The sequence below is a fragment of the Geotrypetes seraphini genome, chromosome 2 (genome assembly GCF_902459505.1).
Source record: "Geotrypetes seraphini chromosome 2, aGeoSer1.1, whole genome shotgun sequence".
NCBI lineage: Eukaryota > Metazoa > Chordata > Amphibia > Gymnophiona > Dermophiidae > Geotrypetes > Geotrypetes seraphini.
This window is the reverse complement of record NC_047085.1, coordinates 40,197,926-40,215,411: the sequence shown is the minus strand read 5'-3', so window position 1 is coordinate 40,215,411 and position 17,486 is coordinate 40,197,926. Positions and strand designations below refer to the sequence as shown.

The window sequence follows — 17,486 nt, the reverse complement described above, 5'->3', positions numbered from 1 at the left end:
TTCCCCCCCTCCCCCTGCTTCTAGCATCTGGCTCACCTGCCTGTCCTTCCCTTTCTTTCCTGCTGTGGGTTTTTCTTTCCGTTTTCATCCCCTTGGCCCAGAATCCTTTTCCCTTTCACTCCCTCCTTACAGTTTGAGCCGGGAACACGGGTGATCGCACGGTCCTCGCAGCCCCCACCCGCCTGCCCAATCGATTCTAGTGTTTAGCCAGCTCTCTCCCTTCTCCTCACCTTAGTTTGCAGGCTTTCTTTTTCAGCGACCTGCACGCTTTCCCAAAGAGCCGCACACGCGCGGCTGCTCAGTGTTCAATCTTCTGCTCTGCTGCAACTTCCTGTTTCCGGTTGCATCAGAGCAGAAGATCGAAACTGAGCAGCGGCGGGTGCGTGGCTCTCTGATAGCGTGCGGGTCGCCGAAAAAGAAAATCTACAAACTAAGGTGAGTAGAAGGGAGAGAGCTGGCTAAACACTAGAATCGATTGGGCAGGCGGGTGTGAGCTGCGGGGACCGCGCGATCCTTCATGCCTCACTGCGGGGACAAGACCCATTCACCGCCCCGCGGGCGGTGAATGGCCTTGTCCCCATCGCCGCAGCGACTGCTAGTTTTCTTCCCCGTTTTCGGCGGGTGACCCGCAGCTAAAATGCGGTGGCCGCGGGTAAACCGCCACCGTGTCATTCTCTAATTGCAAGGAGGACAAGTCAATTGATTTATTTTATGTTCTGTTTTTACTACAGTGCAGAGGCACTGAAACAGATTCTCAGTGCAGTAGTAGTAGTGGCAGGACTCTCTTCTGTCTTCATGGTGTTTCGCAGTACTGAGGCTTATATGGATGCTGCGGGGGCGGTGAATGGGATGGCAGTGACGGTGACAGGGCAGTGAAGGGGATGGCGGTGATGGTGATGGGGCGGTGAAGGGAATGGCCGGTGATGGGGCGGTGAAGGGGACGGTGAGCCGGGGACAGGGCGGTGACGGGGACAGATTTTTTCCCCATGTCATTCTCTAATCCACATCCCTATGGTATGCTCGTAAGTAGGTGAGAAGGTTTGTGTGATTAGCTATGTCTTGAGGACTAGCTTAAAATTCCTTGAGGGAGGAGATTTTACAGATAGAGTGGGGAAGAGTATTTCAAGTAGATGGGCCTGTAAAAAACAATGCTTGGTGACGAGTGAACTCATGATGTCCAGGTAGAAATAGCTGAGAATCATTCATGGAGCACAGGAGACGGACTGGACTGTAAGGGGTGATGAGATAAGCAAGATAATCTGGGGACCTGAATCAATAAACTTTGTAAGTCAACAGGAGAATTTGATCCTCTGTTTAACTAGGAGCCAATGGTAAGATTTTAGAAAACTGGTAACTTGTATCTACCAGCTTTACAAAGAAATCTAATAGCCCCATTTTGGAAAGTTTGAAGTCTTTTTATAGAGTGGTCTTGGAGCCCTGTGTAAATGATGTTACAGTAATCCAGTTTTGAAACAAAGAATGATAGGATTAGAGCCTGAAAGTTGTCATGGTTAAATAGGTGACAAATCGAGCGGAGCTGGTGAAAGACAAGAACACTCACCTTAGAGCTGAAATTTAGGGAAGAAAGGATAGCTGAAAGTCTAAGATTATCCCTAGGAAACTGTCAACTGGATTGACCTTGTTGCCGAAGAGAGGAAGTGGGTCGGGAGGTTTTGGGAGGGTACCGGTAAGCCAACAGGTAATTGTTTTTTCTTTATTTAGCACATCTAATCAAAGAAGAACTAACAGCCTCTTTTACAAAGCCGCGCTAGCGACTGCACTGCGCTAACGACCCCAAAGCCCATAGAGATTTAAAGGGCTTCGGGGCTGTTGCTGCGTGGCTTTGTAAAAGAGACCGTAAGTAATTAACAAAGGTACATTCATGATAAAAATAAAAAAAAAATCAAAAACAACAACAAAAAAAACACCCTATAAAATCTGAAAAATGACAACAGTTGCATATTAACATAGAAGCACAAAGAATAAAACCAGAAGAAAATATCAATGTTAAAAAAATGAAGAGTTGGACGCGAATGATGACGGTTGGGTGAAGAAAAAGCTCCGTATAAACAAGCTTAATTTTCAGATAAAACTACAAAAAAAGATTTTTTTACGTTCTTGATGGTATAATAAATTAAAGTCTACTTCCTTAATTGAGTCGGAGAGATGTTTTAAAGGAGAGAATCGGGAGATAAAGGTGCCGTTTTTGTTTCCTGGGAGGCGAGGTGTGGAGGGCTGAATCCGTCTCAACGGCTCTTCAGTATTGCCAGAGGAGGCTAATCCGGGACGTCGTAGGACCGAAGAGGCTCCCTTTCCCCTCCTCTTTGGCAAGGTCAAATTTCTGCAGCGTAAAGCGCCAGAGGAAAAGTTTCCCGAAGGTGGGGTTTTGTAGGCGGTTGCTCAGTGCACCACGACCGCGACCATCTTGGATCGAAAAAAAAGATTGACAAAGTCTGGGACTGCCGGTGAGCTGCCTAGCGACAGGGATAAAAGTTTTTTTGTTTTTTTTTTTGAAATGCCTGATGCCTGTCATACTAAGGAAATAAGCTGTTTTGAAGTAACTGTCCTTTGCTGAAGATGAAGCGAGGTCTGCAGTAAAATCTACTTGGCAACGGTTTTTTTTTTTAACTATTTCCTTGCTGCTAACTTCGGGGGAAAAAAAAAATTGTGTAGGATAAATATAAATATCAATATAAATATCAATCTCTGCTGCTGTAATTGAAAAGATTAGATATAGGAGATTGTAGGTTTTTTCAGCGTTTGGGCTGTGAGAAAAGGACAAATAAAAGGATTAATGATTTCTTTAACCTGAAGAAAAGTGACATTAAGGCAATTGAGAGACGCTGAAAATACATATACATACACATTGAAAGACTAAAGTAAATATACTGGATGGAATATTGCTCTCCTCGGTAAAGGCTGCGATTGGGCTTATAAGAGGAGAGCCAGAAAAGAAGGCTACAATTTTTTTTTTTTTTTTCAGCGCTGAAGCTAGATGTCAACAACGAGTTTGATAAATTAAATCTATAAAAGAATAAACAGCCATATCTAAAAAAGATCTAAGGAAAAGAAAGGCTACTAATTTGAATGTTATTGCCTTCATAGAGACTGAGATTGGGCTTGAAAGAGAAGAAAAAGAAAGAAAGACTACCGACAGTTTTTTTTTCACAGCAATAGAACCTAAGACAAATAACTTACAGTTGCTTTAAGAATACTGTAAAAAAAAGGAGGGTGGCTTGGACGGATGGTTGGATAAACGAACAGCTCCTTATATGCAAATATATTAAAAAGAATTACTACCAAATATTCTTAAAGAAACTAAAATATATATTGAAATATGACTTCAACTAAACAAAATAAAGCTGACTTGGGAGCTGGAACATCGGGAAGCAATAAGAGGTCGAAACCAGAGCCAGGTACACCCTCTAAAATCCCATTACCAACAGAAAAAAATCTGGATGTTATGGAAGAACTAAGACAAATAAAAGAAATTGTCTTAGATAGTAACAAAAAACTACAAAAAGCAATGGAAGATGCTGCAATCCTAACTAAAAGAGTGGACATCACAGAAAATAGAATTTCAACATTAGAAGATATTACAGAACAATTAAATACAGATATGAATTACAGCAAAATCATATGGAAAGAAATAACAGAGATAAAAAAAAATCTTGAAGACAGCCGGAATCGTGAAAGACGGAATAATTTAAGAATAATCGGATTACCTGAAGGAGTGGAAAAGAATGATCCGATTGCATTTCTTGAAAAATTTCTACCTAAAATACTACCATTGAAATTTAAAACGGAACTGGAAATTGAAAGAGCTCATAGGATTCCAACACAAAGAAATAACACTCAAACAGGTCCAAGAACTTTAATTTTCAAACTTTTAAGACATCAACAAGCAATTGAAATATGCCAAATAGCTAAGGAAATCAAAAATCTTAAATGCCAAGATTCAAAAATATACATTGTCCCGGACTTTGCAAAAGAAACAGCAACAAGAAGAAAACAATTCTTAGACATGAGACCACAACTAAGATCTCTAGGAGCTAGATTTGGGCTCCTTTACCCGGCGATTATGAAGGTAACCATTGCTAACAAAACGCAAAACTTTACGGATCCAAAAAAACTACAAGAATTTATGAATCAACTGGAGCAACCTATGACAATCTAAAGAACATTTAATGGGTTCATACTAAAGACTATTGACCAATTTGTGAAAACTTTGACTTATATGATAATGAACTTCAATAAAAGAACATTGGTTAAAGATAGATCGGAACGGAAAGCAATGGAAAAAGAACACACAAGGATCGAATTAAAGACTTAAACAACTTGCAACATTCTCCATGGAAAACAAGAAAACTGAAAAAAAAAAATACAAAAATTCTAGAATTCTACTCAGAATAAATAGAATAAACTTACTGGCAAGAACGAAAATGAATTGAAACACATCTCCGAACTCAAATGATGACGAAGAAAGTTTTTTCAACAAACTTAAAGATGTACTGATTGGTTGAGAAATTTTGAAGGTGGAGTAATGATGAGAAGGAGAATCATCCTTCAATCACAGAGAAGATTATAAAAAAAAAAAAAAAAAAAAAAAAAAAAAAATGAAAGACGAAGTGATTGGTTTGTTATAATTCCTGTTGAAGGCGGTAATTCAGGTTTAATTTTGCGTTTCAAATACATTAAAATGCGTTTCAAATACGATATATATGAAAAGAATATATCTGAAACGCAAAAATTGCCTGAAAAGTTTTTTTAAAAAATATATATCTCAAATTTCATGTTTCATCTTTATAGACAATTGTTCTTTTATTTATTAAGTTGAATTTTAGTACCCACAATTTGTTCAACCTGGCAATCCTCTATGGGAGATAAAGGGAGAGTTTTTGGCACAGGACTTCACTCTCGTCTGCACAGGCCTCAGATACTTTAAAATCATAAGATGTCTGGAGAGTATGCTATTGAGACAGAGCTTACAAGAACACTGATGGGATTGTTAGCTTCTCTTAATTGACAACTCTCTCGTGAATCATAGGAAAATAGTGAGCATAAGAGATGAGGGGATTCCTGTGCTGAAGACTCTTGTTACAGTTCTGAGGAAAGAGGCTAAATTAGAATGCTCTTAACATGATAAACTTATTATACCCAGGTATGAAAGCTTTTTAAAGTAAAAATAATATACCACCTGAAAAGAAATGAATTGTAATTGAAATGTTCTTAGATATAAGTAATGTAATATAATCATTCTTATGGATTTAAAGACATACAAATATAGAAAATAATCTTTCAATATATAAGAATGAAAAACTTTTTACTTATTTTTATAATTAATAATAAAATAAGAGAAAATATACAGAAATAGAGAAAAAATGGTAGTACTTTAGATAATTATTAATAGCTTGTGGGAGTTATCTAAATCTAACCTCAACCTGCGTATCCAAGTTTTCGTAATTAATGAGGGGGGGAAGGGAGGGATAAGAGGGATGGGAGGGAATAAAAAGGAAATATATAAGGTAATCATGGGTGTAAAGGAAAAAAGAGAAATGAAATACTTAAAACATTGGGAAAATATACATAATTTAATATCTGAAAATTTAAAAATAAATGGATATTAAAATTATGTCTTTAAATGTTAACGGTCTAAATCATATGATAAAAAGGAAAAAAGCACTATCATTTTTAAAAAGGCAAGATGCAGATATATGCCTTATACAAGAGACCCACCTCTCACATATAGAATCTAAAAAGCTAGAAGGAGGTTGGGTCAAAAAATGTTTTTTCTCACCAGCTATAGGGAAAAAAGCAGGTGTTGCTATTTTAATTAATAAAAAATGCTCTGCTTCATTTAAACTAAAAGCTTCAGATATTCATGGAAGATGGATAATGGTGGAAATGAATATGGGAAATACTACCATGACGTTAATCAATATATACGCCCCTAATTCGAACCAAAATGAATTCTTTAAAACTCTTCAACAACTGATCATACCACTGGCTACTTCAAATCTTATAGTAGCAGGGGACTTCAATGCTGTAATGGATCCTTTATTAGATAAAAACCCAAGTAGAGTTATGAAATCTATGGGACTAGATAATTTGATTCAATCTTGTGATTTAATAGATATATGGAGAATACTTCATTTTGATGGTCGGGAATTTTCTTTCTGTTCTCATGTTCACAATTCCTTTTCAAGAATAGATTATATCTTTACTTCAAATCATCTTGCACATCAAGTGACACAAGCTGCCATTGATCCAATTATTCTATCTGACCATGGTGGAGTGTGGATTAAAATTAAAACTACAGATCAAAATAATAACAGACCAATTTGGAAAATGGATAATACACTGTTGGTTGACCAAAACTTTTGTGAAAATCTTCTAACAAAAATGAAAGAATTTTTTCAAATAAATGATAAAGATGATATTAACAGAGAAACTTTATGGGATGCTTTTAAGGCATCAATTAGAGGACAAATAATTTCTTATTCGGCTTTTCTAAAAAAACAAATTAAAAAACAATTTTTAATCTTAGAAAAAGAGATAAAAAATTTAGAATCAAAACTTATAGAAAAATGGGAATATTCTATTCAACAAGAATTATTAAAATTAAAAGGTAAATATAATGAGATCTCATCTAAGATGATTAGGAAAGATTTATTTTCTCAACAAACATTGTACTATGGTAATTCTAACAAATCAGGAAGAATATTGGCAAATTATCTTAAAGCGAAAAAAAGAAAAACGAAATTAATAGCAATAAAAGATGAAAATGGAAATACATATACACAAATTGAACCTATTTTAAAACAATTCTTGAAATTTTATAAATCTCTTTATTCTTCCGAAAATTATCTAAATAAAGAAAAAGATGGTTTTGAATTTTTAAAAATGTTAGAGGGTCCAAAAATTCCTGAACATATAAAACGAAGTCTGGAAGAACCAATATCACTAAAAGAATTAGGAATAGCTTTGAAGTCCCTTAGAGTTGGATCCGCTCCAGGTGGTGATGGATATACAGTGGAATTTTATAAAACATTTCAAAATTTTTTATTACCCTATTTATTAAATCTCTATCAATATCAGCTCAATAAAGGTTGTATTAAAGGCACTATAGCAGAATCTTTGACTATTGTTTTGCCAAAGTCCAATAAAGATCCCACTTTGGTCTCAAACTATAGACCAATATCTTTAATAAATGTAGATGGAAAATTATTAGCAAAAATACTTGCACTAAGATTAGCTAAAGCTCTCCCCCATATAATAGGTATGCATCAAACAGGATTCGTTGCTCAAAGACATTCATCTCACAATACCAGATTAACATTCCATATGTTATATTTAACAAAGAAAATGAATGAACCTACTTTTGCAATTTCATTAGACGCAGAAAAGGCCTTTGATAGAGTAGAATGGCCTTTTATGTATCAAGCAATGGAATGGTTTGGTATAGGTCCTGGATTTATACAAATGATACAAACAATGTATAGCTCCCCTTCTGCTAGATTATATATTAATAATACGTTTTCAGAAAAATTTAATTTACAGAGAGGAGTTAGACAAGGATGTCCCTTATCCCCTTTGCTGTTTGATATAGTTTTAGAACCCTTAATATTAGCCATCCAACAAGCTAAGGAGATACAGGGTATACCTCATTCAGATAAAGAATATAAGATATCTGCTTATGCAGATGATTTATTACTATATCTGAAGAATCCAGAATCCACCATTCCACATCTACTTGAACTGATTGAGAAATTTGGAAATTTTTCAGGATATAAAATTAATTGGAATAAATCAGAGATTCTTCCACTAAATATACATTGTACAAAAGGTTTATTTGATACATTCCCTTTTGTTTGGAAGGAAGAATATATTAAATACCTTGGAATTTTGATAACAAAAACAGTAGATGAAACAATGAAAATTAATGAAAAATGCTTATTACAAAAAATAATAGAAATGTGTGAGCAATGGAATCCTTTGCATTTATCTTGGTGGGGAAGAGTACAAACTGTAAAAATGATGATTTTACCGGTAGTATGTTACCAAATGGGGATGATACCAGTTTTTTTTTCAAGATTCGTTTTATACAAAAATAAATAGGACTTTGACAAAATTTATATGGCTTAATAAAAAACCAAGAATTGCTCTAGCGTCATTACAAAGACCAATTAAGGAGGGAGGGGTAAATTTTCCCAACTTTTATAGGTATCATCAAGCCTATATCTTACGTCATGGTATGTATTGGATCCTCCCAGAACCCACAGATAATATTCCAGACTGGTTTTGGCTAGAATGGAGGCTTATGTTTCCATTACGTCTTAATCATGTAATTAGTATCAAAATGCCAAGGTTATACAAAGATCATAAAATATTTATGGATACCTGGAAAACTCTAAAATACATAAGTAATCTTACTCAAATTCCAATTAGTAAATCAACCAACCAAACTATATGGCTAAACCCCAAGATCAAAATTGGCGGTTTTAAAGTCATCTGGAAACATTGGATGATAGCAGGCATTCGCACTTTGGATGATGTAATTAAAAATGATAAATTGCTGGAGTTTTCACAATTGCAACAAAAATTTGGTCTCAATAAAACACAATATTTTAAATGGTTGCAATTGAAGCAATCTATTCAGAAAGGGTTCCCTGAATGGAAAGATCTCGCTAAATATCACAGTTTGGAATTCTTATGTTTCCAGATGGACTCAATAGGTCACAAAGCCGCACAGTGGTATAAATTAATATCCGGATATATAAATAAAAAACCAAAAAATGGTCTTAGAGACATTTGGAGCATTGAGATAAAACACCAAATTAGTGCATCTCAATGGCCACGACTTTGGTCTTGGAGGCTAAAATGTACGGTGTCAGCATCTATGAGACAAACTTGGTTTTTTCTTCTTCATAGAGCTTTTTGGACCCCTACTCGTTTACAAAAAATAGATAGTTCAAGATCTAATAGATGCTGGCACTGTCATATTGAAATTGGGACATTAGATCATCTTTTATTCTTTTGTCCATTTATCCTATCATTCTGGAAATCAATTTGGCCCCAAATTAACAGAATGTTAGAAAATCCGGTAGCCTTGACATATGATACTATATTATTTGGAACAACCATGAGAGCAAAAAGCCAAATTTCATCCAGTAATAACAAACTTTTATTTATTTTAACTGGAATTGCAATACAACAAATCACATTCAATTGGAAACAACATGATAGATTGAATTATATGTTCTGGTGGAATTCGGTATGCCACATATATAAAATGGAACTCGCTATTGCAACACACAAAGGATACATGAATAAATTTAAAAAAATATGGGGACCATTAACCGATTTTTGTAAAGAAGGATAATTTTTCCTATAAATAAAACTTGGAAATATCTGAAGACCGTTAACATGATTTCTCTAATGAACTTTTCCCATGATAAGATAATTGTAAAGAGGGAAATGGGGTGGGCTTTTCAATTTTGATTAGTACATACTAAATTAATATTTAAAGAATGTACAATAAAATTGATTATGTATTATTGGTTGGGAAGGAGGGTGGGACAGGGGATTATTATATTAATGTTAAACTTGATATTAATATATGAGTTAGTCAAGTGTGTATTTAAGTTTCTATTGAGTTTATTTGTAACACTTGTTGTAACACAAAAAAATGAATAAAGATTTAAAACATAAAAAAAAAAAAAAAAAAAATGAAGAGTTGTTCTCATGTTTAAATTCAGTGACCTTTCTTCTCCCTTTTGTGCAGTATTTACAGAAACCGTATTAAGGTGACAATGGGAGAGTGATATGTGTGTCAGTCCACCCTCTCCTCTGAGGTTGAGATCTACAAGCTCTGCCCCTTTCTCTCCCAGCTGGTGCAGGAAATCTAAGTCTCATGCCCAGCAGAGCAACAAGCCAGGCATACTGAGCCACTAATCAGACCCCATCTAAGGCACTCTCATAGTTCAATACAAAGTTGCACAGTATGTCATTTTGCCAAGCTGTAGAAAATCTGCCAAATGATACAGGGGTATCAATATCAAAATGTGCTTCATAGCACATTAAGGCAAAGTATCTCCTGCTTTTAGATATAAAAACAACCTAGCCTTTAACAGGGGGCAGCCACAGGATTTGGCAAAAAAAATAAAATTGGGCTATTTGACCTTTTATTTCATGAAAAATGCTTCTCTGACTGAGCCCAACTGCACTTTAGAATGTAGAGTTGAATAATAGTAAGGGGGACTTACCCAGTTATCTGGAAAGTACTTATCCACTATCTCTCTCATCTTCGCTTGCTGAGTGTGCAGGATGGAGGGCTCGAAATAGAGCAGGATGTACAGCATGGCAGCCTGTGTGGCCAGAGCTGTGCTGCGGTGCTCTGGGAGGGGGTATGCTGAAACCTACAATATCAGGAGACCACACTCATTCAGAGCTTTACCAATAACTAGTGCCTGCAAACTAAGCTGAAGTGATTTGTTCTATTAAAAATCTACATTTTATGCACTTCAAGCTGCTGAGGATGGTTAAGGTCCAAAAATATGCTGACCCTTGTTAATCTATATTTAAAGAAAAAATCCTAATCAACATACCACAAAACACCTCTTCTCTAACTTTTGTTATTTTCTCATGCTCACTGTTGTACCCCCTTCCCTTTATAGCCTGGTTATTATGAGGTGAATCCCTTTCAGGGAGTTAATTCGTATCTTGCTACACATGACACGTGAACTCCAAGTTGGATCACTAGACATCACTCAGATGCAACAGTCCACATTCCTTCCTTCCCTGGGAATCTGCAACCTTCCCATCTAGTGCCTGCTGGCCTAAGGGTCAGGAACCATATCTAGGAATCAAACCCAGGTACCCCAATCCCCCAGGCAGCGTACAGTAGAGTGGTTCAAAGTGGTGTGCAAAAAAAAAAATCAACCTTGTCGAATCTTGTCTCCACAAGGCTTATTTTTGCCCACTTGATATGTTTTACTCATGTGTCAAATTTCATCTTGATTAGACAATATTTAGGTCACCCCAGCATGCACTGTTTGTGCATAATTAGTTTGTATACCTTCGTCTAGTTTGCGATCTGCACTCAAAAACTGGCTCCTTGGAAAGTCAGTCTGTCAGCTGTCAAACTGCTAGACTGCCATATGGACTGGATGTTCTTCTACTGGTCAATTTTCATCACTATGACAAAGGAAAATCTTTACTGGAAAAATATAAGTTGGCATGTGAATCAGCGATGGCAGTATGAGATTGACACTCCTCAGCACGTAGTGATCAATAATATCTTATTCATGGGTATATCCTCAGATACACCCATAACGTCACAATAGATACTCTATAGCATTAACTCCAAAATCTTGGCGGCACCGCTGTGCGAAACACAGTTTAATGCACAGGTTTTGGCACCCAGATCGTCACTGGTCTTGTTTTATCTTAATATTCATCTTTTTCTCTTACATATAGTACAATAAATTATGTCTAAATTAAGTTAATACTCATCTCATGTATCAACCCAGCGGGGGGGATGTTAGTTTCCTTCACAGAACTATATTTCGCGATGCTTTTTCAAGGAAATTCCCCTTATGCGGCTGAGTTTGTCAGTCCCATATCTCTGTTTTAAATTGAATTCAAAACAGAGACAGTAGAAGAAAGAAGGTATTGATGCCCATGTACAGGTCGTTGGTGAGGCCCAAATTGGAATAGCGTGTTCAATTTTGGAGACCGTATCTGGAAAAGGACATAAGAAGACTTGAAGTGGTCCGGAGAAAGGCGACGAAAATGGTAGGAGATTTGCCCCAAAAAACATATGAGGAGAGACTGGAAGCCCTGAATACGTATAACCTAGAGGACAGGAGGGACAAGGGAGATATGATTCAGATGTTCAAATACTTGAAAGGTATTAACGTAGAACAAAATCTTTTCCAGAGAAAGGAAAATGGTAAAACCAGAGGACATAATTTGAGGTCGAGGGGTGGTAGACTCAAGAGTAATGTTAGGAAATTCTTCTTTACGGAAAGGGTGGTTAATGTCTGGAATGCGCTCCTGAGGGAGGTGGTGGAGAGGAAAATGGTGACAGAGTTGAAACAAGCATGGGATGAACATAGAGGATCTCTAATCAGAACATAATGGGTAAATATTGAAGGAACTAAGGCCAGTACTGGGCAAATGTGCATGGTCTGTGTCCCATATATGGTCATTCAGTTGAGGACGGGCTGAGGAGGGCTTCGACGGCTGGGATGGTTTAGATGGGCTGGAGTGAGCTTTGATGGAGACTCCAGTAGATAGAACCCAAGCACACTACTGGGCAGAGCTCTGGATTTCTGGCCCAGAAATATCTAAGAAAAAGGACTATTTAAATTAAATTATTAATTTATAGAGCATGTACGGTTGGGACAGACTGGATAGACCATTTGGGTCTTTATCTGCTGTCATTTACTATGTTACTAAGTTGAAAAAAACTACACGAATAAGGTGCTCAAAGCCATTTACAGACGTCTATGGTTTCTGTCTGAGCACCTAGCAGTACCGTATTTTCACGCATATAACGCGCGCGTTATACGCGTTTTTACCTACCGCGCATACCCCTCGCGCGTTATATGCGTGAGCGCGGTATACAAAAGTTTTAAAACATAGTTCCCACCCCGCCCGACGCCCGATTCACCCCCCCCCCAGCAGGACCGCTCGCACCCCCACCCCGAACGACCGCTCGCACGCGCTCCCACCCGCACCCACGATCGGAGCAAGAGGGAGCCCAAGCCCTCTTGCCCAGCCGACTCCCCGACGTCCGATACATCCCCCCCCCGGCAGGACCACTCGCACCCCCACCCCGAACGACCGCTCGCACGCGCTCCCACCCGCACCCGCATCCACGATCGGAGCAAGTTTCAAGTTTCAAGTTTATTAGGATTTTATATACCGCCTATCAAGGATATCTAAGCGGTTTTTACAATCAGGTACTCAAGCATTTTCCCTATCTGTCCTGGTGGGCTCACAATCTATCTAACGTACCTGGGGCTGGGAGCCCAAGCCCTCTTGCCCGGCCGACTCCCCGACGTCCGATACATCCCCCCCCCCGGCAGGACCACTCGCACCCCCACCCCGAACGACCGCTCGCACGCGCTCCCACCCGCACCCGCATCCACGATCGGAGCAAGAGGGAGCCCAAGCCCTCTTGCCCGGCCGACTCCCCGACGTCCGATACATCCCCCCCCCCGGCAGGACCACTCGCACCCCCACCCCGAACGACCGCTCGCACGCGCTCCCACCCGCACCCGCATCCACGATCGGAGCAAGAGGGAGCCCAAGCCCTCTTGCCCGGCCGACTCCCCGACGTCCGATACATCCCCCCCCCCCCGGCAGGACCACTCGCACCCCCACCCCGAAGGACCGCCGACTTCCCGACAATATCGGGCCAGAAGGGAGCCCAAACCCTCCTGGCCACGGCGACCCCCTAACCCCACCCCGCACTACATTACGGGCAGGAGGGATCCCAGGCCCTCCTGCCCTCGACGCAAACCCCCCTCCCCCCCAACGACCGCCCCCCCCCAAGAACCTCCCACCGCCCCCCAGCCGACCCGCGATCCCCCTGGCGACCCCCACGCCCCCCCCCACCCCCCTTCCCCGTACCTTTGGTAGTTGGCCGGACAGACGGGAGCCAAACCCGCCTGTCCAGCAGGCAGCCAACGAAGGAATGAGGCCGGATTGGCCCATCCATCCTAAAGCTCCGCCTACTGGTGGGGCCTAAGGCGCGTGGGCCAATCAGAATAGGCCCTGGAGCCTTAGGTCCCACCTGGGGGCGCGGCCTGAGGCACATGGGCCCAACCCGACCATGTGCCTCAGGCCGCGCCCCCAGGTGGGACCTAAGGCTCCAGGGCCTATTCTGATTGGCCCACGCGCCTTAGGCCCCACCAGTAGGCGGAGCTTTAGGATGGATGGGCCAATCCGGCCTCATTCCTTCGTTGGCTGCCTGCCGGACAGGCGGGTTTGGCTCCCGTCTGTCCGGCCAACTACCAAAGGTACGGGGAAGGGGGGTGGGGGGGTCGTGGGGGTCGCCAGGGGGGTCGCGGGTCGGCTGGGGGAGCGGTCGGAGGTTCTTGGGGGGGGCGTTCGTTGGGGGGGAGGGGGGTTTGCGTCGAGGGCAGGAGGGCCTGGGATCCCTCCTGCCCGTAATGTAGTGCGGGGTGGGGTTAGGGGGTCGCCGTGGCCAGGAGGGTTTGGGCTCCCTTCTGGCCCAACTACCAAAGGTACGGGGAAGGGGGTGGGGGGGTCGTGGGGGTCGCCAGGGGGGGTCGCGGGTCGGCTGGGGGGGCGGTCGGAGGTTCTTGTGGGGGGGCAGTCGTTGGGGGGGGGGGGGGTTGCGTCGAGGGCAGGAGGGCCTGGGATCCCTCCTGCCCGTAATGTAGTGCGGGGTGGGGTTAGGGGGTCGCCGTGGCCAGGAGGATTTGGGCTCCCTCCTGGCCCGATATTGTTGGGGAGTCGGCGGTCCTTCGGGGGGAGGGATGTATCGGACGTCGGGGGGGGGCATCAGGCTTTCAGGATGGGGACAGACCTTCAAGGGGGGACAGTGCACGGAAGTCAGGGGGGGTGAACGGAGAGTCGGAAAGTCAGGGCGGGCGAAAGGAGCGTCGGGCAGCATGCGCGGTATACCCGTGAGCGCGGTATACCAAAGTTTTTGTACATATCATCGTGATTTCTGCGCGCTATACCCGTGTGCGCGTTTTATACGGGTGCGCGTTATTTGCGTGAAAATACGGTACTTGCCTTTTTTGATGACAAAATTGCACCAGAAACAAGCTACAAATAGTGCAAAACTTACAGCGTCCACTGTTGCCAGACATTCCATGACACTGAACCTGTAACTTTTAAAAGTCTTGTAACACAGAGAACACAGTTATTTTTTGATCTCTAGATTTTATTTGGATCAACAAAAGCAAAAATATTCCTGAAGAAACATCCCACAGAGTGGGCCGACAATCAAGGAACTTTGGAATTGGGCATCCAAACTGACTGTTGTTAATGATGTAGCAGAACGAGGGAAAAGCCTTATTGAAAAATACAATGACACTTGACAAAAGATGAAGAACAAAAGCAATTTGTTCTTTGGCTAGTGGCCAGCCACTTAAAGAAGTTTCCTTCTGCATCAAAGGTGGCTTTTATGTCATAGACTGTTGATTATTTGTCGAGTTCACAAGCATTACAATATACTGTTAAGCTTAGCGGTAATTTTTAAAAAACAGCGAGGTGAGGTGACCCCTAAACTTTGTTTTAAGTAAAATTTTGTGTGGTTTTCTTCTTTATATAAAGGATAAAATTAGCCTTGAGGGCAGCAAAATGTATTAATTAATTTTTTTGGACCACCCTAGTGTACAGCACCACCAGTGGACTACTGAGTTGACACTCTGCACTGCAATTTAACTGCTTCTGAAAGGATTAACTACTCTTCAAAAGAAACCAGATTATCATATTAGGTATGCAGTTTGATTACTATTTATTTGGGGATCTTCTGCTATTCTCAGGCTTTAATTAACCTCCAATACATCGAGATGCTTGTTTTTCTAGAATGTTAGTCTGACAGCTTGGTAACTCTACAAGACTCCCATTGAAAGATTAGGCTCTTACCTGGATAATCTTTTTTTCTGTTAATCTTACCAGGAACCTTTATATTAGGTGCTTAATCCATTCCCACAAACCTGGTTTTGCAGAAGTGTGTCACTCACAGTTTTCAGCACCTCCCATATTGCCAGTAGAGTGTAGTGCCCCTTCAGTTCATTCTAAAGCAATCGATCTCCACTGGAATAGAACACAAAGAAGGAGGGGTATGGGGAACTTCCCTATAAACATCATACAATTCTGTTCTGCTCTGCAACATAAAAAAGAACAATTATCAACAAGAATTTTAAAAATAGCAGCAATAGTGAACCAACCTACTGTGTGCAATAAGCACTAGCATCAAAGGAGCCAGAGGCAGAGCTATTCACTTATTTATACAGGATTCTTTTATGCTCAGTTATTCAGCTGACGGGAGAACTCCAGATCTGGAGTCTTGAAATATACAAGGCAGAAAGCAGATGAAATAGTATTTACTGAGGGTGGGCCATACAGACTCCTGAGATTAACAGAAAGAGATTATCCAGGTAAGAACTTAATCTTTCATTCTGTTACATCTACTCAGGAGTCCATACGTTAGGTGATGTACCAAAGCAATGGCTTACGTCTAGGGTGGGAAAGAAGAGCCTGCTCTCCAGACCAAGGACCCAAATGCAGCATTCTCTTGAGCTGCCACATCCACTCTGTAAAACCTTGTAAAGTTACAAAGAGTAGACCAAGCAGCTGCTCTACAAATCTCTGCGGGAGGAACTGCCCGAGACTCTGCCCATGAAGATGCAACACTCCTGATTGAGTGTGCCTTGAGAGAGAGCAGCGGCTGCTGGCCACAGGCAATGCATGCCAACGAAATGGCCATGACAATCCATTTGGCTATAGAGGCCTTGGACGCCAGTCTGCAATACCTGGACAATACCTGGCACAAAGAGATGATTGGAAAGATGAAAAAGTCATTGGCCTTTTCTAAGTAGCAAAGTAAAACTCTTTGCACATCCTGCTTCTCTGAGCCTGTGGGTTGATAAACAGGCAGACAAATATCCTGGCTGATGTGAAAATGCGATACAACTACTTTCGAAAGGAAGGAAGAAACATAGAAACATAGAAGTGACGGCAGATAAGGGCCAAGGCCCATCAAGTCTGCCCACACCAATGACCCTCCCCTTACCTCCCTTTGTGAAGAGATCCCACCTTTCGATCCCATTTAGCTTTAAAATCAGGCACACTGCTGGCCTCAATCACCTGTATCGGAAGACTATTCCATCGATCTACCACCCTCTCGGTGAAGAAGTACTTCCTGGTGTCGCCATGCAATGTCCCTCCCCTGATTTTCCACGGATGCCCTCGTGTTGACGTGGGTTCCTTGAAGAAGAAGATATCCTCCCCTACCTCGATACAGCGCATGAGGTATTTGAATGTTTCGGTCATGTCCCCTCTCTCCCTGCGTTCCTCTAGGGAGTAGAGCTGCAATTTATTCAGCCGTTCCTCATACGGGAGCTCCCTGAGCCCTGTTACCATCCGTGTGGCCATTCGCTGGACCGACTCAAGTCTCAGCACATCTTTGCGGTAATGTGGTCTCCAGAACTGCACACAATATTCCAGATGGGGGTCTCACCATGGACCTATATAATGGCATTATGACTTCGGGCTTACGGCTAACGAAACTCCTGCGTATGCAACCCATGACTTGTCTGGCCTTAGATGAAGCTTTCTCCACTTGAGTAGCAGTCTTCATGTCCTCACTGATGATTACCCCTAAGTCACGTTCCACTACAGTTCTCTCTAGGATCTCACCATTAAGACTGTAAGTCTTACATGGATTTTTGTTGCCAAGGTTCATGACCTTGCATTTTTTGGCGTTGAAATTTAGT

General features: G+C 41.2%; 1 protein-coding gene across 9 annotated transcripts in view; it reads right to left on the bottom strand.

The window, feature by feature from the left end:
• WASHC5 (WASH complex subunit 5) overlaps window positions 1–17,486 on the bottom strand; it is a 169,393-nt gene that overhangs the window by 122,999 nt on the left and 28,908 nt on the right. For all 9 annotated transcript variants that reach the window (XM_033932989.1, XM_033932997.1, XM_033932998.1 and 6 more), the window contains one exon: window positions 10,266–10,418. In XM_033932989.1, the coding sequence (XP_033788880.1) occupies window positions 10,266–10,418 (153 nt within the window). The remainder of the gene's footprint in view (window positions 1–10,265; window positions 10,419–17,486) is intronic.